This window comes from Choristoneura fumiferana, chromosome 16 (genome assembly GCF_025370935.1).
Source record: "Choristoneura fumiferana chromosome 16, NRCan_CFum_1, whole genome shotgun sequence".
Classification (NCBI taxonomy): Eukaryota; Metazoa; Arthropoda; class Insecta; order Lepidoptera; family Tortricidae; genus Choristoneura; species Choristoneura fumiferana.
The window spans coordinates 8936569-8960660 of record NC_133487.1 but is presented as its reverse complement, the minus strand read 5'-3'; the positions used below and the strand labels follow the sequence as shown (position 1 = coordinate 8960660).

The window sequence follows — 24092 nt, the reverse complement described above, 5'->3', positions numbered from 1 at the left end:
AAAATGCGCGTCCGATATTTCTTGAAATCTAACTGACGGACTATTTATATACCTACCTACCTATTTTAAGGAATGTAGTCTATCAAAGGCAAAAAACATTATTGTTGTCGTGAAACAAATGAAACAGCTAATCCTCTGGCACCTAACTCTAGTTTTTTCTGTCGCAAAAAATTATGGGCAAAACTTTCAGTGAATGGAGTAGTGTGACTTGAAACTAGCCTGCCCACTTTCGCCTGTGTCAGCCCGTAAGGTTTGTTTAAGCCTAAGAGCTGTTACACATTCATTTTTGTTTGCAAGTTCGTGCCGACTGAGGCATCTTTCAACGAACTTCGTTGTAGGTTAGGTATTGGTGCAATTTGTTGCTTTTTGCCTTCAAGTCTGTAGGTATTAGGTAGGTATGCCATTTATTTGACATTATTTGTACTATTTATTGTCGGCAAGACATGATCAGCCGGTTCGATTAGCGTAAAAAGCGCAGTCAAAATTTCTTCATGATCATGCATTTCTGCTAAAATATCCTCCTACATAAGTCTTAACTTTTTTAAACTGATAAGTAGGTTTAGTACTTAAGACCTTCTTCAGCTGTTATTCTTAGTGTTAATTTGTTTTTTATAAAGTACATAAGGACTCACGAGGATATACTTAGCGGCAAGTTAGCGGCACAACGGTTTTCATTGACGTTAAATTAAATCACCCATGCCAAATTTCATGACTGTAAACCCAGCGTTTATTATTTCGAGATTTTATCCCTATCCCGTGGGAATATCGAGATAAAAAGTAGCCTATGTGTTATTCCAGACGTCCAGCTACCTACACACCAAATTTCATGACTCTAAGCCCATCGGTTGTTCTTTAGAGAATTTTCCCTTTCCCGTGGGAATATCGGGATAAAAAGTAGCCTACGTGTTATTCCAGACGTCCAGCTACCTACACACCAAATATCATGACTCTAAGCCCAGCGGTTGCTATTTAAAGATTTTATCCCTGTCTCGTGGGAATATCGGGATAAAAAGTATCCTACATTTTAATCCAGGTTATAAACTAACTTTTTGCCAAATTTCATGCAAATCCGTCCAGCCGTTTCAGCGTGAAGAAGTAGGTAACAAACATATTCACTCACAAACTTTCACATTTATAATATTAGTAGGAAGTAGGATTATCGTATTTTTTGCTACTTACTTATGTTACGTAGAATTTTCTAGATGCATTGCGAGTCTATAACGTAGGTAGCTATATTACTATATGACGTTTATTATGTACCTACATAAGCTACTGAGTATAATAGTACATTACTGCAGAGGCCGGGAAAGAAAGGCTTACAGGCCGAGTATGTATAGAGTATGGATAGGTATACGAGGCTAGCATGTTCTTTTACGCCGAGGCTTGTATACTTAGTGCTTTTCTTAAACATGCACTAAAATAAATCAAAACTCCTATAAATCAATGTTTTATTCGTAAGACAACTAAAATTGTACCAGACTCAAATTATAACTACCATCTATGTGTTTATTTCATTCTAACATGAAATTTTAAAACGTTAAAATAATCCTAAAAAAATCAAATTGCTTTAAAACATGTAGATATAACGGACTGCAAAAATTAAAAAATTACGTATCACGTTTCTAAACGAAACTTTTGAAATGACAATGGCACTACTCCAGTCAATCAAAAAACAAGAGCGTGTCGGACACGCCCAAAATAGGGTTCCGTAGCCATTACGAAGAAATTAAGTAGGTAATATTTTTCTAAGGATTGATACACTTACTACCATCCTGAATTTTTTCAAATTTGTCCACCCACCGGTTTAGATTTTAGAGGGGGGGAAGCCCGATTTTAATTAAAATTTGTACTTTAAAGTTGAATATTTCGCAAACATATTACTGAATCGAAAAATCGTCTTAGCAAACCCCTAATGGTTTTAAAATACCTATCTAACGATAGCCCACACTATAGGGTTGGATGAGAAAAAAAATCACCCCCACTTTGTCTATGGGAGGTATGATAATTTTTTTTTTTAATTTTTTTTATTGTACCATTTTGTCGGCATCGTTTATATATATATCCGTGCAAAATTACAGCTTTCTAGCATTGATAGTCCCTGAGCAAAGCCGCGGACGGACAGACAGACAGACACAGACATGGCGAAACTATAAGGGTTCCGTTTTGCCATTTTGGCTCCGGAACCCTAAAAAGACACTTGTCAATTTTCCCGCCATTACTTTTTTTATAGTGCGCAAGCACGTTCGGCTTTTAGGGCCATATACACGAACTGCAGCCCATTTAATCAGCTACAATAATACTTTATTATGTAAACTAAATTGTAATTTGACGTAAAACGCGTCGGCAATATTTACATATTATAGAATATTCATAGTCCTGTGAATTTATTCAGTAACTGATAAAATGAACCATAGAAATTCAGATTACTAATTGCAAGTCGTGTATACTTAATGGCATTTACCGCGGATATTTGATGTTTTGCATCGAAACAAAAGACTGTTGTCTTGCATGCTTGACCTGCAACAGTATATTTTGAAACCTGTTTTAAAGAACACAACATAAACATTACATGGCATGTTTGAGAAAAATAATGAATATGGTAAGTGACGTACACAAATACCTACAAACATATAACTAGTTTAATCCCCGGAAAATGAAATGATTTCCCTGAAGGTAACCTAAGCATGTACCTAAGCATTCGCTTGATATTCCTTCGATTAATCTGCTCGACCGGATATTACAATACGGATGCCTTCCCCTTGGAAATTATGAATTTCAATCGAAGTCTTATTGATTTTTAAGTAATTGAAACTCATAAGTGCACATTTTTTGACAACAGATGTGCAAATTGCGGAAAGTATCCAAAAAGCTGGAAAAGTTCTCGGAAATTTTCACATGATATATATACCTATAGGAAATTTAAATGTAAGAAACGGAAAGTTTTAATCCCCATACAAAGTTGTGAGAAATTTCAGAAAATTTCCTATATGAAAAATTCCGCAATTTTGAAAAGTTTCTTTTGGCACATCAGTAATTTCGGTAATTAGTTATGTAGTCCCGACAGTCATCTCATCATATAATAGGTTCTTGTAAGAAGGTTTTTATGGATAATAATAACAACGAAACGAATGTTTGTACAGTACGACAAAAATATAAACGAACATGACAAAAACGGAACTAACGATAATATATAAAAGGAGTAAATAGGCTTGTCATATTATTGCATATCTTGCTGATGTATTGTATTGTATGTTAAATTGATGCACTCGGCTACAGTTGCACTTTAAAGTTTCACAGCCAAAATTGCAAGCTCAGCCGTGGTGTGGAAATGAGTTTCGTAATTTTAACTTGTCTCGGTCAAAACACACTGAAATCAAGGCTTTATGAAAGTAGACTGTACCTAATAGTACCTAGGTATTATGTGTAATATTATAACAGAGGCCGAATTTTTTACATTTACTCGTAGAGGATGACCACCAAAAAGATGGACAGACGATATTCGGCAACAAGCTGGCGTAAACTGGATGCGAGTGGCAGTGGATAGGCAAGACTGGAAAAGTAGAGAGGAGGCCTATGTCCGAAGACGGGCGCTATAAGGGCTGTTATAGATAGATAGATAGATTTACTCGTAGAATTTCTAGCTCTGTAAATGATGGATAAGTAATACAATACATTTACAAAATTATATAAATTTAGGGTTTATATACTTTGCTCAAATTATATCACAGTTACCGTAAAGTATGAACACTTTAATTAAACAAATCTTATTTGGTAACTAATAATAATGCATTAAATTGTCCATTGTCTAGCATAAGCTTAGTTCGAAATATTTGTTTTGTATTATGTGAAAAATCACCTGTATAACTCCAAAACGTGAGTGTTGTTATGAATGTGATGATTAATGCATAAATTAGGTGCCTATCTACCTAAAGAAAAAAAACTTAATGTTAGGGCCATTATATTTCTGTCGTTCCTTGGGTTGCGTTGCGTTTTTTTTATTATTTAATATATCATGCGATCTGCTATCTTGCGATTCTTGCGAAGACTGGTGCGCCATTGAGGAATTCGCCTCTATATGATTACTAATAAGTATATTGACATGCGGTGAGATCCCCTTAATACTGGCGCTTAAGCCTCCTAATCGTAGTGGTTCACTAAGATCTGTTGCAAAGATGTTAGTATATGCTTCAATATCATTTTTATAGGTTCTTGTTCCCTGCTCAACTTTTTTTTGGACAGTTTTGATTTTGAGATACTCATGCAGTTCAGCCATCCTGGTGAACACTGGGGTCGCATTTATTTAAAATTAATTTTAGAAATAAGTAGCTATCCTATTTTTCAAGTGATTTTAGGGGGAGAGACAATCATGAACCCCCTCAGAATACACCCGCGACCAACTAAAATCAAGACTGTTATTACACCTTTTCTCTAAAGTTTTACCATAGAAATCTCAATTCCATAATTAATCTGAAAAAAAGCGAAACAAGGATAGCTATTCAAATCGGATCTGAGCGATCGATTAAATTATTCAGTCGTTTCGAGCGTTTTGTACCGATTTGCATAGAAACGAGATCAGACAAGGCAGAAGTCACAAGTCGCAACTGAAATGAAATCCCGATTATGCCGAGATTGGTGCCCGTCGTGCCTAATGCCCTGTAGAGAGAAATTTAATTTTCTACACGATGGAACTTTTCATTACACTCGGGTAGGTGCAAGTGGTTTGAAGTGCTGGAGCAAGAGGTTTCTGTTGCAGTTATGATTTTACTTTATTTTCGACAAGGTGTAGAGCTATTAGCGAACCGGACTGAAGAATGTTTTTTGTTTGTGTCTTGTGTAGATCAGAGGAGGTTTGGCACAAAAGTATGGTCAAAAAGTTCAGTCATAAAATCGCTGTGAACTTACGACCGCAGGCCTCTTATCACGCAGACTATATGCAAGTAACTCCATTGTACTATCAACTGCAGAAGTTAATACCTACGGAAACTAGACTAGACTATACGTTGTATTTCCCTAAAACTTTAAAAAAAACATGACAGCCGAAGTCTCGTACTTTTTTTTGAAGTCTGATAAAAAAGACTGTATTGCTGAACTAAGTATAACAGGACCTACTCATTAATAGCACAGGAAGGTGAGGTTATTAACAGTGGGAAACTAATCAAACAATAGTCAATTAACATTGAAACTCACTGACTCAATAAAAAACAAGCCATTAAAATAATAATTTAATTACGCATGATATCACATAAACTTAACGTGCTAACCATTGAGCTAAGGCATATTTCTGATACCTATACATAACGAAAAGAAGTAAGTAGTCACTGTATTTACCACAAAATATTAGTACTTAGTACGAAATGTATCATAAATGAACACTGCGGCTCTACATTTATTTTGGTAGGTATTTACACTAGTTTTTGATATGAAAATAAAGCATTTTATCTTGTAATCGATTACAGTGTGTGAAAAAGCAATTAAGGCTTTATGTTCGTGATTATCTCTAGTACTTATGACTTTAATTGCGACTATACAAACTTACTAAGTAGGTACTAAGTATTGTATTTAAGGCGCGAAGAGTTCGTCGAAAGGAACGTTTTTGTAGAGTTTGTTGACAATTTCGTGAACTTTATTGGCAACGGCTTTGTTGTAAGGGGGTCCGAGCTCCTTTATGAGGTCTCGCCAATTGTCGTTCATGACCTGATTGATCGTATCACCTGGGAACAGAAATGTTATTGTTAAAAGAGTAAAAATAGTGCATAAGCCAAACTGGCAGCATGAAGCCGTATTAACACGGCGTATGAAATATCGTTGCGAGTTGCAATGGTCAACTGGGGATCAATTTAGAATCCACATCTGTAAAAACGCCACTAGTTTTTTTTTTTAATTGTGTTGAAGTAGAAATACGAGCAATCAAGTAGTAAATTAGAGCCCTTTCGTGTTGCCAATTAGTCCAAAATTATATTTGAACTATACTTTTGTAACAGCACATATTTTTATTACTTTCGAATGATATTTTCGAGTGTTGTGATTTCCAAAATTTGGTCCTTTCATCATATAAATCTATAGCCTCGCCCTAATGCTTCACTATGCAATTGTCAGTCGCTCAGTCACAACATAATGTACCTAAGCATATGAATAGGAACTAATCGTTTCGCATTTGAATAAATTCATTCAGGTAATTCTCTGACGTCAAACCTTATTACTATTATCTACTTACCTAAATAAATATAAGGTTTGAATATTTTCGTTTGGCAAACCGAAGAGTAAGAGAAGCGTGACTTTGTTATTTATTACCTTTGGATGCAACACCTCGCAATTTGTGTACACAATCTTTGACATTCTTGTGCTGACGACAACAGCAAAAAAAAGGGCAATCCAATGGAAATCGAGTTATTAGGTAGTGCATATATTGTCCCGGAATATTATGCCGTTTTGTCAAAAGGCACAAGATAGAGTAAACGTGTTAAGGATACTCGATGCTGCTTGATAATGACAGGAAAAGTGAAGGGAAAGAGACGCACTGGGTGAAGGAAGATATCATGGCTGCGAAACATCCAGGAGTGGGCAGGCATTGCTTCCTTCGAAGAGCTGTTCCGCAAGGCTACCAATACTGAACTGACGCTACAAGAACCAGAATGCCAACCTTCAAAATTTAAACAGGCTTTAAAGAAAAAGAGTGGGATCGGGTAGGTAAGGTAATGATGTCATCCAAAAAATGAGCACGGAGACAAATCATGCAACAGGGTAAAGTACACAGTCACGGCCTTGCATTAATGCTATAAGATGGTCACACGTGATAAATATTACTATGCCATCGTATTTGCATTTATGACTATTATACCGAGAACTTGAACAATTAACGCATGTTTTGTGAACTTGGGTAAATTCCCAAGTATATTTTCCACAAATTTGTGCAAACAAACCATCATCATCATCATATTGAGGGTTTAAAGTCAAATGGTTTAAGCGACATTTTGGGTGAAATTGACTTATCTGTATATTTGAAATCAGCACATTTTACTGAGTCGAATGGTCTGGGTTGCGGCCGATTCGGAGCATTTTTTCAGCACTTCAACCAATTAGACTTTTGGTAAAATTTCGCGAAATCCATTGTTTAACCGACATAAAATACACAAAATTATGGAAGGGTAGGACCTAAAACATATATCTAAGTTAAAGTGTGTTACATAAGCTGTTGTAGCTTTTTCATTGTATTATTAGATGGCTATTAAAGCGTTTTTGTTAACATTGTTTTGCTATAAACGGGTCGGATAAATCACTTTTTTTTTACAGAAAACTACATGACGTGTCGCTTAAACTTTTTTCTTCGATATTGATATCCACAAAGATAGTCGCTTGAAACAATTTGGCTTCACTAGGTTTTAAACAACTTTGGCACTTCAACTGTTTTGCTTTTACCAAAAATATCCTAACTTATTAGAATTCAACTGTTTTTTGTATTTTTTTTATTTAAGATGATTGTCGCCTATCATTTATCTACTTAGATTTTCCATGTAACATCGGTAAAATTTAGACCTACCAGATATAAGTTTCCATAACTAAAATGGCTGAACGGCCAATCTTGATTTTAAACTTGATAAAATTGGCATTTCATATTTCTATGGGAGCAATAGTCGTTTGAGATACTTTCCTTCCCTGACATTCAACTTTAAATGGAATATAAGCTGTTTGTCCTCCATTGTTCTTTGTCTGGATAAGTCGGTTCAGTCAAAATGCTTTAGATAAGTTATGATTTAATAGTTACTTAAAGCATTTTGCTTTTTCCTGATAATTGACTATATTGGATTTCAACCGTTCTTCCTTCAACTGAAATTTAGACAAATTGTGGAATTTTGTATTAAGCGACTTCTAAATCAGAAACTAACTATATTTTTTTTACAGAACTTATATACAAATAAAGGATATTTTAATACAAATTGTTGTAGAGTACTTTGAAGATTCTAAATTAAGCAATATTTTTTTATGTTTTTTTTTACGAAAATAATCTTTCAAATAGCTCTCCTGTAAAGTTAAAAAATTGTCGCCTAAACCAACTTGGCTTTTAACCCTCCTATCAGCCGTAAGACGTCCACTGTTGGACATAGGCCTCATCCACATACATCTTGTTGCGTCGGTGTCCACCGTGAATCCACAGCTTTTAAGTTCGTTCTTTTAAGTCATGGTCAATATCAAGTAGAAAATATGTCAGAGTAGTTAAGCTTCTATTGAGTCATAATGGTGGAAACTTACCTATGGAATCACCGCCGAGTAGGTTGGTGAGGTGGAACCACACTCTGCCATAGGTTTGACTCTGCTTCAGATCGTAAGTCTCTATGTATTCTACTCCATTTGAGTCGGTGTTCTTCCTAACTTTATACTTAATTAGGATGTCGGTGTCAACTGAAAGAAAAAAAGTTTTCCTTGATAATCCCAATTTTACTAATATTACAATTGTGAAAGTTTGTAAGGTGTTTCTTTTATTTGTGATTCAGTTATAATTTGCAATGAAATTGTAATTAAATAAATATCATGGGATGATTAGCACCAATAAGTTTCGGAACTAAACAAAGCTTGTACACAGACATGGTTTACTAATGTTTCGGCGAATAACGTTTGGCAACATGTTTCTTTTCGCAACTTTTCATTTCCCTGTTTAATTATTTCTGCAACTGTAAATATTTCAGGGTTTTTATAAAACTAACCTATAGTCAAAATACCACCAACGAGACTTATCACGCTTAAACTAACCTAACCTAAAGGGTTCTACACGATGGCTCTCCTGAAACATTTACAGTTTTTGAGTTTGCGAAATGAAAAGTTGAGAAATTAAACAGGTTGCCAAACGTTACGTTCATCTGCAAAATAAATTACCATGAAATTGATTGTGAAAACGATTCATCCTATGACGCCTTTTAGTTTCTTCGACCGTGTCTACTATGGATAAACTATACTACGCATACTAAGCACTATCTGTAACGAAAACACACTCTTAAAAAGATAATGCAAATGTTAGACATAGATTAAACGTACATTTTGGTAAATTAATGGCTTTCTAGCTTTTTATGAATAAGGAGTTACTTCAGACCTAAATTTCGTGATTAGAGTAATAAATCAGTAATAAGTTCGTTCAAACTCAAAATGCCGTTGGATTTCATCGGATTTTATGACAAGATTTACATAGGTCCGCAATGTAAATCTTTAATCAAGTATGAACTTTGTTAAAAAAGTTAGAATTTAATTAGAATAGTATTTTATTGGGAAAGATTTCACGAAATACTGAACTATCCTTTAACCATGGCTTTGCTCACGAGAAACATTATATTAGGCAGTTAATTTCAGGAATTAAACCAAATTCAGGGATTTAACTAAATTCCCCTTGGAATTTCCAAGAAACACATGTGTTTTTATTTACATTGTGTGAATGTTCAACGCACAATGTGCAAAATTTTATATCTCTAAGTAGGACTGCGGACTCTGAGGACTAGGACTCTAAGCGGCTGAGATTTCGGGCTGTTACCTACTGGAGATAATATTGGGAATGGGAACATCGGGATCAAAAGTAGCCTTGCAGCTATTCTACATAGTAAATCAAATGTATAATCTACATCCGCCCAGCCGTTTTACCGTGAAAAAGTAGCATACACACTTGCGGAAATCATTTAATCTTACAGTCGAATTGGGATTCCAGGATGTCATTATTTCTCTCGGAAATTCCGTAGGTAAAATAAGATCATGGTCTTTTTATACACACACACGTCATTTAATTTTGTGTCATTTTTAGTATTCTTTGATACTTTTTTTTTAATTTTCCAAATTTGACCTGTAATGTTCGTAAATTATGGTGTAGGTAATTTTATGCTGAATGCTCATCCATTTAAACTAAACTAATAAGTAGGAGGATTAATATGAAGCAAGACATTTATTCAACTGTTAATAAGTACCTATTTATTATTAAATCACAAGATTGTCAAATAGGGTAATAAGTCAAGATTAATGTGGATATTGCGACGCTGTTCTATAATTAAATAATTCGCTGGATTACCATTGTAATTTCAACACGGCGTCTGTAATTTTCCGTGATTAAATACGGCTACCTTTAATTATTAAAATATTTGCGTAATCAACTCGCTCGCTCTGGGCGAAGGCAATCTTTGTCGTGTTAAGATCCAAGTGTAAATTGATAATTTATGCCTACTAACATTACAAATGAAACAGTCCTAATGAGTGACTGTAACAATAACGTGGCAATTAGAGTTTATCTAATACCAAAATAGTTTAGGAGTAAAAATAGTCAAAATAATGGAATGAACAGTTGTTTTCTTTTAATGAAACACAAGCCAGACCCTCGGCTTCACTTGCGGAAATCATTAAATCTCACAGTCGAATTGGGATTCCAGTATGTTATTATTTCTCATGGAAATTCCTTAAAATTTGATTGCGGTGTTCTTATGGGTACCTACGTTGTAAGATGAACACCATGGAAAATTTCATGCCTCTAGATATAGAGGTTGGATTTTGCGTGATAAAGTTACAAACACTCACACGAGCGCACTCACAAAACATACAATTTCGACGATAGAAGTATACTTCTATTGTCGTAATTTAGAAGTATACTTCTATCGTCGTAATTTAATGTTAACCTGGTTAACGGTTTTTTAGGGTTGCGTAGTCAAAATGGCAAAATGGAACCTTTATAGTTTCACCATGTTTATCTGTCCGTGTATTCATGTGTGTGTGTGTCCATGACTTAGCTTAGGGCCTCTTTGAACCTACTACAAAACTGTAACTAGACATGGTGTAGCTAAGAAATAATTAGGTACCTATAAGACAAGGTAGTAGAAAAATGACATTTAGCGTAGGTATGCGTAAAGTGAGGACATTTTTTTATTTCTTTTTTTGTTTGAGTTTCAATCATTCAGCAGCTGTAAGTTAATTTAAGTTCATGATAAACAAACTGCTCGAATCACATCCACGCACATCTCTGGTGGAAACGAAGCCTTATGATTACGACTTTACGTCACAAAGAAGGGTAATGACCGCAAGGTGCTAAAAATATGTAGTCAACGTAGAGCTATAAATAAACTAAAATGGAATACTTCAAAAGCAGCAAGTATCTAAGCTTCAAGTTACCATTTCTAAGGAGATTTTTTCTAGTCTAGAATTTCAATCTGCAAATTATCATTCCACATACAAAATCACAATGGCGTTTAGGGCTGAACCAAAAGTTTATCGAAAAAAAAAACGTTAAAATTTCTGTATAGAAAACTGAAAATAGTTTCAAAATAAGTAGTTTAAACATGTAAAAACACGACGTTCCTAGGTACATACATAGTGGTAACTGCCTAACTGCCCTATTATCAGATCATGGAACCTGTCTTTGGTCACAATGCGCTCTGAGGCTATTCCAACAAGTCTAAACACGGCTAGGTTTCGTGGTTCTGTCTTAGAGTTCCAGTGCCTGACTGCTCCATTATCAGACCCTGGATACCACCCTTAGTCAAAATATACCCTAATAACATTCTAATTCTAATAAACCCAAACATGGTTAGGTTAGGTTACATTGTTTGTCTTGTCAGCGTTTGCGTCATGTCATAATTGGATAATTTCCTGGGTAAAAAATATTATTAATTGTATATAATATTTCAGAGTTAAATAATTATTATTTATTTATGACGGTGAAAGCATTCTACACTTCCACTGAACGTAGATACAGTTAATGTTTAGTTTTGAAACCAAGGGACCCGATACATCCCTGTATTATTATTATTATTTTTGTAATTTTTTTCTTCAATTGTATACTGTAGTTTGTAAGTATTTTATATGTAATTATTTTATTTTGAAAAAATGACTTTCTGCCAAGTTTCTTGCGGCGCATTCTTCTTGGCAATGATGGTCTTTCCGAAAGCGCTGGTAGTTTAAAAAATGACGTGTAAAAGTGCCCATTGCGGCCTATTTACACGTCATTGAAATGATTTGAATTTGATTTTACATTGAAATGATTTGAATTTGAATTTTGAATTTGAATTTGAATATTCTTTTTAGTCTGTTAGACTAAAAATAATAGATTATAAGAAAATATTGGACCCGTATTTTTTCTCTTGGCAATCAAACAAAAAAACACAAGGATGAAGCGCGTTAAGCTCGGGAGTGCGGGTCCGTGCTGTCACGCCGTGCAAACAAGTGTCGCACCGCGTGACGTCACGCGGAACTTTAACGGGTTAAATTTCATCATTTTTTGTTTGAAAAAAAAACTTGTCATATTTTCTGATGAACTAAAACAATATTTCGCTCACCCGCGACCTTATGATAGCTACGTTCATGCAATAAAGGTGTGTTCGTGCGGTTCCTCCACCTCCACACTGTAAGAACACACACAAATCACGCAAATCCATCTATGACCACCACCACACTACACCGCGCGTTTCGAACTCAACCAGAGCTCAGCTTCAGAGCAACACAACCTATTTTTTTACATAAAACTGAATGATTGACCCCTATCTCACCTGATTATTTAAATTAACTACTAATTTGAATTTTTCAGAATACTAATCTATTATCAGTGTAAACTGTAGCTTGCCACGTTTATGGAATTGGGGCGAGGTCTTGTTTCATGTTGTGGAATAGATTAAAGAATAATCATTAAACAAAACACTCACGAGCTTTGACGGTGATTTTCCCATTGCCCTTGAAGGGTATGAGGAGCAGTCTGCCGTCGGTCTCGTAGTCACCCTGGAAGGTCATGTTGCCAAACATCTTCATCAATCCGGAGTTCTTGTCGAAGTTCCACCTAAACAGTAATTATGTTGGCTTAATTACGCGGTACGATGGTAATATGACCTATAATGCCCTCTCCCGCAAAGTTGGGTTCGCACTTCTGTGTTTTTTTTCATAAAACTGACATCGTGATTGACCCATTTATCTCACTTGATGAAAAGGTATCTCACTAGATCAGTAACAGTTAATTCATTCTAGCCTTGAAGAGTCATAGCTTGCATCTATCAGAAAATACAGACGATGAGAGTTTTCCGGTATTCACATGTGAAGTTACGTTTGAAATGTATGTACCTATTACAAGTTTTGCGGTGGAGGAAAACATCGTGAACCTGCATTCTTTTGCTGGCCCACGTGAAAATTACAGTCAATATCTCTCAGAACCATTTTGCTTAAAATATTTACAAGTTCAATGAACGTTTGTCATATTTTTTAAACTTTTATTTCATATTTATGTATGTAAATTACTTGTAATTGGCCGGTTTGCCTTCAGGCGGCCGAATATCGTGCAAAGTAGCATTGCGTTGTGTTGGCCTTAGGAATATTACTGGCCGAATGATTACACACCAGGCTTCCAAGGACTCTCTTTCTTGCCCAACATGCCTGCATATGTTTAACGTTAATGAAGTAAAAATTTAAAGACTAACTCACTTCCGTCCTTATTAAAAAACGCTTGTTCAGTTTATTTTTTAATACATCAGTTCATTTTGCCAATGTTAAGGTTTTTATTTTGTCATTGATCGCTACGAGTACCTTACCTACTTCCCTGCCACAGTCCGATGTTATCATATTTTTTTCTTTACATTATTTATGTATAATATGTAGGTAGTATAAAATAAAACCTATGTATATTTTATATGTTTAGATACGTATGCTATTTACACAACGGATTTTAGAGCGGTTTTGATCATCAGTTAGTAAATTTTTACGGAGGGTTTGTTATATTGATAAATGTACTAGAGATGCGCTCTGGCTTCGCGCGTATAGTTTTGGGGAAAGGAATCTGAAAAGTCTGAAGTGCTCGTGGTTATTTTCTTAATTGTACCCGTGTGAAGCCGGGGCGCGTTGCTAGTTTGTAAATAAATGGAAAAGGGCAACCGCAACGCTCGAGCATACGTTTGTGTTTACTAAACTTTATATTTAAAAAATATATACTAACACTGCCACGCAAATTGGCTATTTGTAGGCATTAAATACGCTTTTGTACCTACCTATTTTTGGACAAAAAAGTGGATTGGTAGATAGATTGGCATTTCTTTTTTTATCTCTCACTTTGATATTTGACTTTGACAGACAAACTATAGTATTATAAGATAAGAATAAGGACAGAAGCTGAAGCTCCAGCAACATGTTTAATAAATATACTACAAAGGAACGGATGTTATAAGTATGACGTTAGATTCCGTTATTTACTTACAATAAATTCTTATTTTGCAAAAGTAATTTAAAGTAATCCAAATGGATTAATAATATTAATTTTCATAATTTTTTTCGTATTCAATTATACCTACAACTCAATAAAACCTGCGTAAAGTAACTTAGAATCATCATAATTTTAACCAGTAAGTAAGTTATAAGTTTTAATAACATTTTCGCGACTAATGGTTATAAATTATACTCGTATTGATAGGTACATATTTTTCTTTGTTTTTGCCTTTTTAAATCAAATGTTAACAAAAAACTTCTCATAGACTACCACTTAACTTTTTCGATATAGATAACTTGACAGGTTTTTAAAGATTAAAAACCAAACAGGTTTATATAATTGCCGGCAAGTATGAACATTAATCAAATTCATGTATAATTTATCTAATCCACAGCAGGAGGAAAGGCAGTAAATTAAACAAAAAAGGGTTTTAAAGTTCAATAATATACATAAATGTACCTACAAGTAGCGTGTAGAGAAGTGAGAGAATGAGAGAGTGAGATAGCGTGCATTTGTTATGTCTTCGGATGCAATATCTCGCAGTTAGTTCACACAAGCTTTGCAATGCCTGTCACTGACGTCACATGAAGACATATGCAACCCGGAATCGAGTTGCTAGGCCCTCAGACTCTGGCAACACGCAGTTCCTTGTCACAATGTCTTCGCTTCGACCTTGAAATAGTTAAACTAGTATTTCACGTACCTGACTTCTTTGATTTCCATTTTCTTCAGACCTTTTAGGAATAAGTTCTTGCTTTTTATATTAAAAGTGCCCGCCTTAGCCGAGATTTCGTCGAGAGCCAATGGATCCAAGGGCTCCATGCCAAACTGAGGGATTCCTTTCGAAAACTCCAACTGAATATTTCTTGCTTGCTGTGTCACGCATTCCGTAAGCTGGTCAGCGGGCAAACTTCTTGAGCATGGCTTGATGTAAGAAGCTGGAAATTATAACACGACGGTAACCTACATATATCTATATATTTCAAAGGGAAAAAAATATATAAAATTGAAAACTAATATATAAACAACATTTTCTTTTTGATTTCAGTTAAAGGGACAATTGTGGCCTAACTTTACTGTTTATAAGATAATCAAGAATTAGATGAATAATTATGAGCAATAAACAATAAACAGTGGCAAAGGTTATAAAATTTACATCTCTATAGGTACTAATATTCTTTGATATATACACTTGACCGGTGACATTGTCGTGACACTTAGGTATGTGTCTCATCAATGTCTCTCTCTTATGAGAGACATGATAAAACACCCTTTTTTAACCTTCTTTTGTTTGCTAAATATGTATGAATTAAAAACGCTTTAGTTACAGACATTAAAAAAAAACATAAACCTTTGCACTGTGTATAATTAATTATCTTAGTTAACTCTTGATTATCTTCTAAACAGTATTAGTGAAGCTATACCACGCGCCATAACAGCCTAAAAGTTCATTACTTAATAAATACTCAGTTTTGACGCATTTTTGAGATACGTTTTTTAAGCGACGTCTTTACGTTACTCCCGGATTGTGTTCGAATCGCTTTACGGTATAGTGCCTATTCAATTATTGGAATGCAATTATACCTTTATAGTTTTTGTGGTACTAGTCGTGGCAATGAACTTTTAGGCAAAGTTAGACGGCGGAAGGTATAGGTACTACTGTCTTGGTGAAATAAACTTTATTTATTTATTAACGGAGATTTAATGGAAAACAAAAATATTACGGTGTATATTAGCAATATATTGCTTAAATATATACAGTATAGTCAGTAGGTATATACATAGACATACATACATACAAATATAGTCAGTAGGTAGCGAAACTTATGTACACACAGAACAGATTCTTTTATGACCTACATTAAATAAATTAATACCACAAGTGTCTTTACCTATTCACTAATCTCTCGTAAAACTTTTTATTTACTAAAACAATTAATTGGGCAAACATTAATATAACCTGTTTTCTAAGAAAGTTTATGGATTACAATAAAATCCCGTAGTATAAGTAATACTATGTGCAATGTTTTAACGTGCCTTCTATTTATCGCATTTTTAAAGATCATTAGAAAAAAAAATGTTTTCACACAAACAAACAACACAAAACACAACTGACTGAACCGGAACTTCGTAAATTATAAGCGGAGTGGTTACTTTGCCTCTTAAAATTGATTTCAATGGAAATAAAATTATTTTAACGAAATAAAATTGACTTCAAAAAGTTTCTTAGGGATGATATTTTTTTAATCAAAAAAAGTACAATCGAATTGATAACTTCCTCCTTTATTTAAGTCGGTTAAAAATTAAATGGGACCAAACAGGAAGTATATGTACTCTTCTCAACAATGCAAAAAAATCCAAATCGATTCATAATCAATGGAGTTTTCATATAATGAACATAAAACAAAACAACTGAATTGAGAATATCTTCCATTTTTGAAGTCTGTTAACAAAATTACACTTTCTCCTTTTTCCCATGGCGCTCTAAACATTAGCTAACTACTCAAGAACATGGGACCACGAGTCTTCTATGGGTGCTTCAATAAGGGTCGACAAGGGTCACTGGATTAATTTATTTCCTCGCTACAAGGAAGTACTCTGCAAGGGTGCCCTCATTGTCTATAGCCATCAAAGTGATTCCTAAATTGGAGCCTTATAATGGAAGGAAGTGAGCCCCCCAGAAGTTAACTCGCGTTATATAAAAGAAACTGGGCCTGTAGAAGATGGTACCAACTTTTCCTAACCTTTTAAGATAAAAGGACCAAGAACCTATTGATATTGTAGCTAAGGGAATAGCGTAAATATCACACTTTCGACTGCCACACTTCGGGTTTGCGTACGTCGTGTCGCACACGACAGGCTTCACTAGAAGCGTTCATAGAGCTTTTCTACTTTAAAGTGGGCCGTATACTTTTTTTTTAATTAAAAGAAATTAGGTTTTTCTTATTTACAATTACGATTAGGTACTTACTTGATTCGATCACTGTAATATTATTATTTGATTATATAACGAAAAGTACCCTTAATTTTCAGAATCAGAGAGTTTTTAAAATACATTTTATAATTTAATTTATTTCTATCGTTACATAATCGATTTCGTTTTTTTTATGCATCAGAACCCTTCATAAGATCCTGAATGGGTAAGTAGAATCTATAAAATGACCTATTTCTGCAATGTTTTAACTTTAGTTATGAAAATTTCAAATTGAAAGTGCTTTTGAACCAACTGTTCCAATGGATCATAAGGGAATTTTTTATTTCAAATAAAAAAAATAAAACAAATGTTGGAACTTACGTAAATTAGACGCTCTTGAGCCAATTATGGCTATTACACAAAGAACAATTAATTCGAACTTCATGGTGGAACGACTTATCGTGGCAGGGCGTTGTTGCACAATGCTTGAAAATGTTAGTGTTCTCCACTTTTATGTCGGCAAACTAACAGTCATAATATAAAAACAAAAACGACGCGTCGCATGTCTTTAAAACGGTGATTTCATTTTTTTCGTATTTTTTTCTCTACTTATGCGTAAGAGGATAATTATACTGTTGAATCTATCATCATGGCTCGGATCGGCAGAAATACTCTGAATTTATAAACATGAGAATATTGCACTGGTTTTTATAGTCATTTGTAATAAATATTAGTATTTTTGTCGTAAAAGTAAAAAAGTTGCTCATTTTTAATAACTATTTGTCTTAAAGCATAACTGGTTCGGAACACTTCTTAATATGACGATATCATACATAATATTGTTGAGTATGTATTTATAAATTGAAAGTGGTTTTAAATGTCATGGTCTGTGAGGTTCTTACTTCCGATTTTTTTTTATTCATACTATCTAGTTCTTGTTTTCATATTGTTTTTAACTTATTTGTCACAAAGTTATTTTTAACATCCTAAAAATATTTCAAACATTCTAACTTGATGATTGGCAATCTAGCACCGTCCGCTTTAAGCGAAACTTTTTTCCACGCACGAACCAGCATAAAGTATGGAACCACCAGGGCTACTACGAATCTCGAAACTCGAAGTTCGTGTCGTGCGGTCCCTCTGACACTTATAGCATTTAATATGAAAGCTAGAGGGACGGTACGATACGAACTTCGAGTTTCGAGTTTCGTAGTAGCCCTTCAGCTTCCTGGGACGGTGTTTCCCGAGCGGTATAAATAAGGGATCTTAAAAAATTAAAAAAAAAAACCACTTCTAACACTTCTATTATTTTACAATGTCAAAGTGGTAACTAACAGCCCGGATTGACCTATTTAAGAATAGTTAAGCTTAGTGAGTCATAACAGATATGGATATGATATGATACTTTTACTGTTATATTATAAGAGTAGGTAGGTACTTTGAAGTTTGATTGTTTAATAGGGTTCCATATTAAAAATGATTAGTTTAGGACCCTATACATTGAGCATCACCAAGACAACCACAATGCAACAATGCCCTAGGAACAAGAGCATTATTGTTAGGTATGGGTGTGCATTATTATACACCACGTCGACAAAGTGGTACAATGAAGTTATTATTTTATAAGTTACTCCTAAGGTGTGAGGTGTGAGGTGTCATGAAAAAGGTTTTGTTTAAATATTGTAGTGGAGATTTTTTTCCCGTCTACCCTTATTAAATACAGGTATACCTAGTATCATCCACGAAGACGCGTGATTTTGTCAAAATTAGACATTAATGACATTGTAATAAGATAAGAACCACGGCACGCGTAATCGTGAATGACTCTACCTATAGACAGGGTAAATGAACGTTCCTACTTTTTAAGATCTTATCACAACATTACGCACAATAAAGACCTTGAGTTTGAGTCACATATTTTCGAATAAGTAGGTCTTTTAAAATCAGGGTTGTTAAGACGGTTTTTCGATATAAATATTCAACTTTAACGTGTAATTTTTGTTAGTGTAGTTTTTGTACAGCGTCCCCCCCACTCTCAAAGTTTGAAAATTAAAAAAAAAACATGATGGGAGTAAATAACTATATCAAACAGTAAAGAAAACTATTATTATGGCTCAGTTTGCTTGAGAATTTTTAGTAGTTAAAGAGTAAATAGCCAGTGTAACTTATAAAATAGGGTATGCAAAGATTTTTTCGTAATGGCTATTCTAGGCGTATCCAACACGCTTTTGGCCGGTTTTTCTATGAATTGTAACTAACAAAAGTGCCCAGCAGTGGGACGTATATAGGCTGGGATGATGATAACATTATAACAACCTAACATCGGAATTAATTTCCATAGCAAAAAGTTAATTGGGTGCAAATTCCAGAAAACCTCGTAGGTACGTCAATCGGAATCGGTGGGTAATGGAAATATCAAATAACTCGTTTGTTTACATAGTCTGACTTTGTACCAATATTTTCTCTTAATAATGCTAAGAGCTACATGAATAAGCTATTAAGTATTTTGACAGTGTTTGCTGGCAAACCTGATTCGCCTATATATTCTCCCGTATCAATAATTTAATGGTTTTGGTTCGGCAAACATGTATGAAGTGAATCAAATAATCTGTAAACTACTAACTAACATAACATTAGGTCGTAAGATAATTTTGTATTTACTAACCAACGGATCTAAATTATCTGCCATAAATGATTTATTATTATTATTATTATTAATCTTTTTCTTCTACAAAAAGAGGATTAGAATTGAATATGTAACAAAGGGGTTGCGAAGGGTAATCCGTGATCAGAAATAATGTCATCTTTCCATTTCGAGATATATATGGTTTATTTCTTAAGTATATACAATAATTCCGTAACCAAGTTAAATATGATAAGTAGCGTCCTCCTCTCAATGTTAGAAGAAGTAGCTACCCGCCATCTATATACATAAACCTAAAAAGTGATTAACAAGGCATTAAAAAAAAACAATAAAAAGGTACCTACTTTAATTGCTTTTTGGGGTTTGTAAAGCACTCGTCACATAAAAAAACGAGATTGCCTTGATTAATAATTACAAGTCATTTCATTTGCCGATACGCTATAATAAGGGGCCCTCAACACAATATATGAACGGATGACTTTGTATACCTCCGGGTATAGGTAGACGCAGGAGGAGAAGAATTGTTTATCCAGGAAGCATTTGAGGGACACCGTTCAGCAGGGGACTTCTCAGCTTGAAAAAGGAACTTCTACATTGCTTTTGGACCTTAGTTATATTGAGATAGTAGGTCATTCTATACATGACCAACATTAAACTCGAAATTAATCCTTCTGCAATGGAATCAAAAATCAAATTGATTTGTCGTCGGTTTTCCTGTGATGTCATATAGTGTGCTCGGAATCCAGTTTTTATAATTAATTTGGCCATGTTTAACTGAAAATACACAAAAAGTCTGCATTACTAACGACCTAATACAGTCATAAATAATCTTCTGCAATATATATGTATGAAATGCGTTATTACAATAAATTTGTTTATTTCTTTACTTCTCGTGAAGACAGTCATGAGAAATTCCGTGTGCTGAAATTGATTGTGCCATTTTAGACGGGAAAAAAAAGGTCAACGTTATTATGGACACTATAGATTTACATGATCGATTAGAATATATGTAAATTACGATATTTCGTTGAAATCATTTGTTTGTTTACTTACTCTTCATAAGGACAGCCAGCATTTTCATATTTCCACATACATACATACATAAAATCACGCCTCTTTCCCAACGGGGTAGGCAGAGACTACATCCTTCCACTTGCTACGGTTCTGGCATACCTACAACTCTCGCTTTCTCTACATTCAAAGTATAAGTAGTAAGTAGTAGTGTATGTAGTCTTTGATATTTCAAAGTCCGCCCTAATTGTATCACATTAGTTAGGATTATTGCCAAAGAACTGACCGATAATTTCTTCGAAATGATATAGGAAATGAGGTGGTAATGAGAACTCTAAATTTAAAAAGGGTAACTTAACTAATCTAACCTTAAGTACCATAAAATCCGAAGTAGTTTGTCGTGATATGTTTCGCTAAACGATAATGGTATACGAATAATTTTAAGCTTATTAAAACTAGTTTAGACGCTTGTTCACAATCACGTGAATATTATTTTATTCAGCTATTAGTACTTGGGCGTCCGCGTTTTTCCAGAAATGATTACCAACTAGATCGGTTTCGTTCCTCAAAAACCTAACAGCGCATGGATATATATTCTGTCCATGCCTGATAATATACCAAATCAATCTGGAAAGCTCCTTGTCACCTTGATCCGAAAATAACATTTCCGTAAAAATGTTAATTAAACGATGTTTACTAATACTTGCTAAATAAATAAAGCCTAAATTTTCCGTTGGTCCGGCTAAGTATCGGCTTATGTCGTCAAGAGGCTGTGACTCATTTGACATAATGTATTGACGCTCATTAGCTTGTGACGCCATGATCTTGACCTGTATTCTAAATTATCTAAGCGATATAGAAGCCGAGCAAAATTCTGACTTATCACTACTCCTAGCTTAGATACAGTCACTAGCACCAATATCTGATACAACAAAGAGTGCATAATTATCTGATACGACTGTATTTCTTTGGCCCGTAGGACGTGTCAGTATTTTGGCACGCTCCGCTGAGGCAGATGTAATTGCAGGTGTACCTAGCTTGGAAGTTTTTCATGAACCTGTGTTTTCTGTACTGCTTGTTGTGTTATGTTATCAATATAGAGTCATTGTATTGTATTGTACTACCTATCCTTACTTTACCTAGCTACCTGCCTTAGGTAGCTAACAGTGGCATGGCGCCGTAACAATTCAGTTCGCATTAGATTACCTAATTTCTTTACGTGTCGCGACAAGTATGACAAAGCTTTTGTGCACTCACTGAGAAATGTTGGTACAAAGAAATAGGTACTTACTACGCTTTTGTCACTCGGGTTGCCTAACAAATTTTAATTTCAGACCACTGGCAGCTAAGGACATTTTGGTATTAGTGTGTATGAGAAGCTTTAAAATATAGAGTTTGGCTTGACATATTTCCCATAGATTTACTTGAGTTTTTTACCTATTATTAATCACGACACGATGAAACTATTTTCCAAATACCTAGCTAATGAAATCGACATTGTTAAAATCAGAAGTTATTTATTTACAATCTACGTCTGTTAAGTCGGGACTCGGAATATTACTTATTTTGCAACTATATTATGAAATACATAAAGTTACCAACCAACGGACAACCTGTCTGTCTGTCCGTGGCTAAGCTCAGAGAGCGTTAGTACTAGAAAGCTGTAATTTGTCATGTACGTATCAGTCACGCCGATAGTGGTAAAATAAATAAAAAATTAAAAAAATCCCCATAGACGTAAAGTGGGCGTAATTTTTTTTCTCGACTAACCCTATAGTGTGGGGTATCGTTGGATAGGTATTTTAAAACCATTGGGGGGTTGCCAGGCCAGGACGATTTCTCGAGTCAGTGATCTGTTTGCGAAATATTCAACTTTAAAGTTCAAATTTTCTTAAAAATCGAGCCCCCTCTAAAAACTAAACTGATGGGTGGAAAATTTGAAAAAATCAGGATGGTAGTAAGTGTCAGTTACTTGATAATTATTATTAGTAGTTTAAAAGTAAATATAGCAGCCTATGTATAAAATATACCTAAACTTGGACACAATTTACGAAAACCTTAGAAAAATATTACTTGTTTTTTCGCAATAGCTACAGAACCGTATCTCAGGCGTGTCCGACACGCTCTTGGCCGGTTTTCTTAGTTACGTACTTATTATAGTACCTACCTTACTATACCTAATATAAATTATTTATTTATTTACGTATTCGGGCACAAACGGCATTACAAATACTTATACTTCAAAAAAACGGAAAAAAGACGTTGTCGGCGAATAGTGCACTTTTTCTTCCCTGTTAGCGGTTTTTAAATATTTCTTTGATTGCAATATTGAAGGTAACTTTTAACCGACTTCCAAAAAAAAACCATTTATTATATTGAAATTTATTTGTAAATACTAGAGTATAGCTAGAGCTAGAGTATAGGTAGAGTAGAGTAGAGCTCAAGCTCATTCTCACAATTTTTCGTAACAGTGTCATTGCTATTATAATTATAACAACTAAAGTAAAATATTTATTTTAGGAGAAATTCTCTAATCTATTAATGGTTTTTTTAATAACTTTAAGTATTTACAAGTTGAATCGTTTTTTTTTGTATCCTTTAAAATTATCAAAATTTAAAGACAAATCATAAGTGCCTGAATGTTTACGTAAAGCAAAAGTAAATATAACGCTGCTACGAGAAATATACGTATTGTAAGCTTTCGCGATTTTCACCCATTTTTATAACAGGACTTATTGTTAAAATTACCTTGATACTTAATATGGACCACATAGCAGTGGCCGTGGTCACGTCACGAGTAAACAGACGAGAAGAGTATCTACTGTTCCGTGGGAAGTTGATATTTCTCGGCGACGATTTCGTCGCTGCACCGCCGTGTAACCATCGTCTCGTTTTTTGTCAGGCGATTCCACAAGTTTATGGATTGTCTACTAACGTATGCGTATGGCTGGGAAAAAGAACTTGTTTATATTAGCATGATGTCACATGATCAGTCTGATTTATGTAGAAATCACAATGTTTTCAAACTATTACCACATGTCTAGGAATACAGTGGGCTTTGCATTCGTATTTAAAGAAACGAAATAAAGAGAAGTCGTAAGTAACAGCTTTAAATTAAGCTAAGGTGAACGGCGAAGGATGGAGAAATCCTCCTGCTTAAACTTCGATCGAAGTACCAAACCACTACCATGAGTTTACAGTGACCGTACTCGATAGCGACGACTTCAAAAAAAGGAGGTTATCAATTCGGTTGTATTTTTTGTGATTACTAGAGTTTACCCGCGGCTTCGCACGCTTAAACTATTCAATCTGGTAGTTACAATTTAAAT

The 24092-nt window shown here is 34.5% G+C and overlaps 1 protein-coding gene and 1 long non-coding RNA gene across 2 annotated transcripts; both read right to left on the bottom strand.

Moving 5' to 3' along the window:
- Window positions 1–5209: 5209 nt before the first annotated feature.
- On the bottom strand, window positions 5210–17606 carry LOC141435975 (circadian clock-controlled protein daywake-like). Its single transcript, XM_074098790.1, has 5 exons — window positions 17490–17606; window positions 14898–15132; window positions 12654–12784; window positions 8248–8397; window positions 5210–5711 (listed from the first exon to the last, which is right to left on the bottom strand). The coding sequence occupies exons 1-5, from the start codon at window positions 17551–17553 to the stop codon at window positions 5560–5562; spliced, it is 732 nt and encodes a 243-aa protein (XP_073954891.1). The 5' UTR covers window positions 17554–17606; the 3' UTR covers window positions 5210–5559.
- A 2307-nt stretch (window positions 17607–19913) lies between these two features.
- LOC141435973 (uncharacterized) lies at window positions 19914–23709 on the bottom strand. The gene is made up of 2 exons (XR_012452243.1): window positions 23512–23709; window positions 19914–20526 (listed from the first exon to the last, which is right to left on the bottom strand). It is a non-coding gene; the product is annotated as an uncharacterized lncRNA (long non-coding RNA).
- Window positions 23710–24092: the final 383 nt, after the last annotated feature.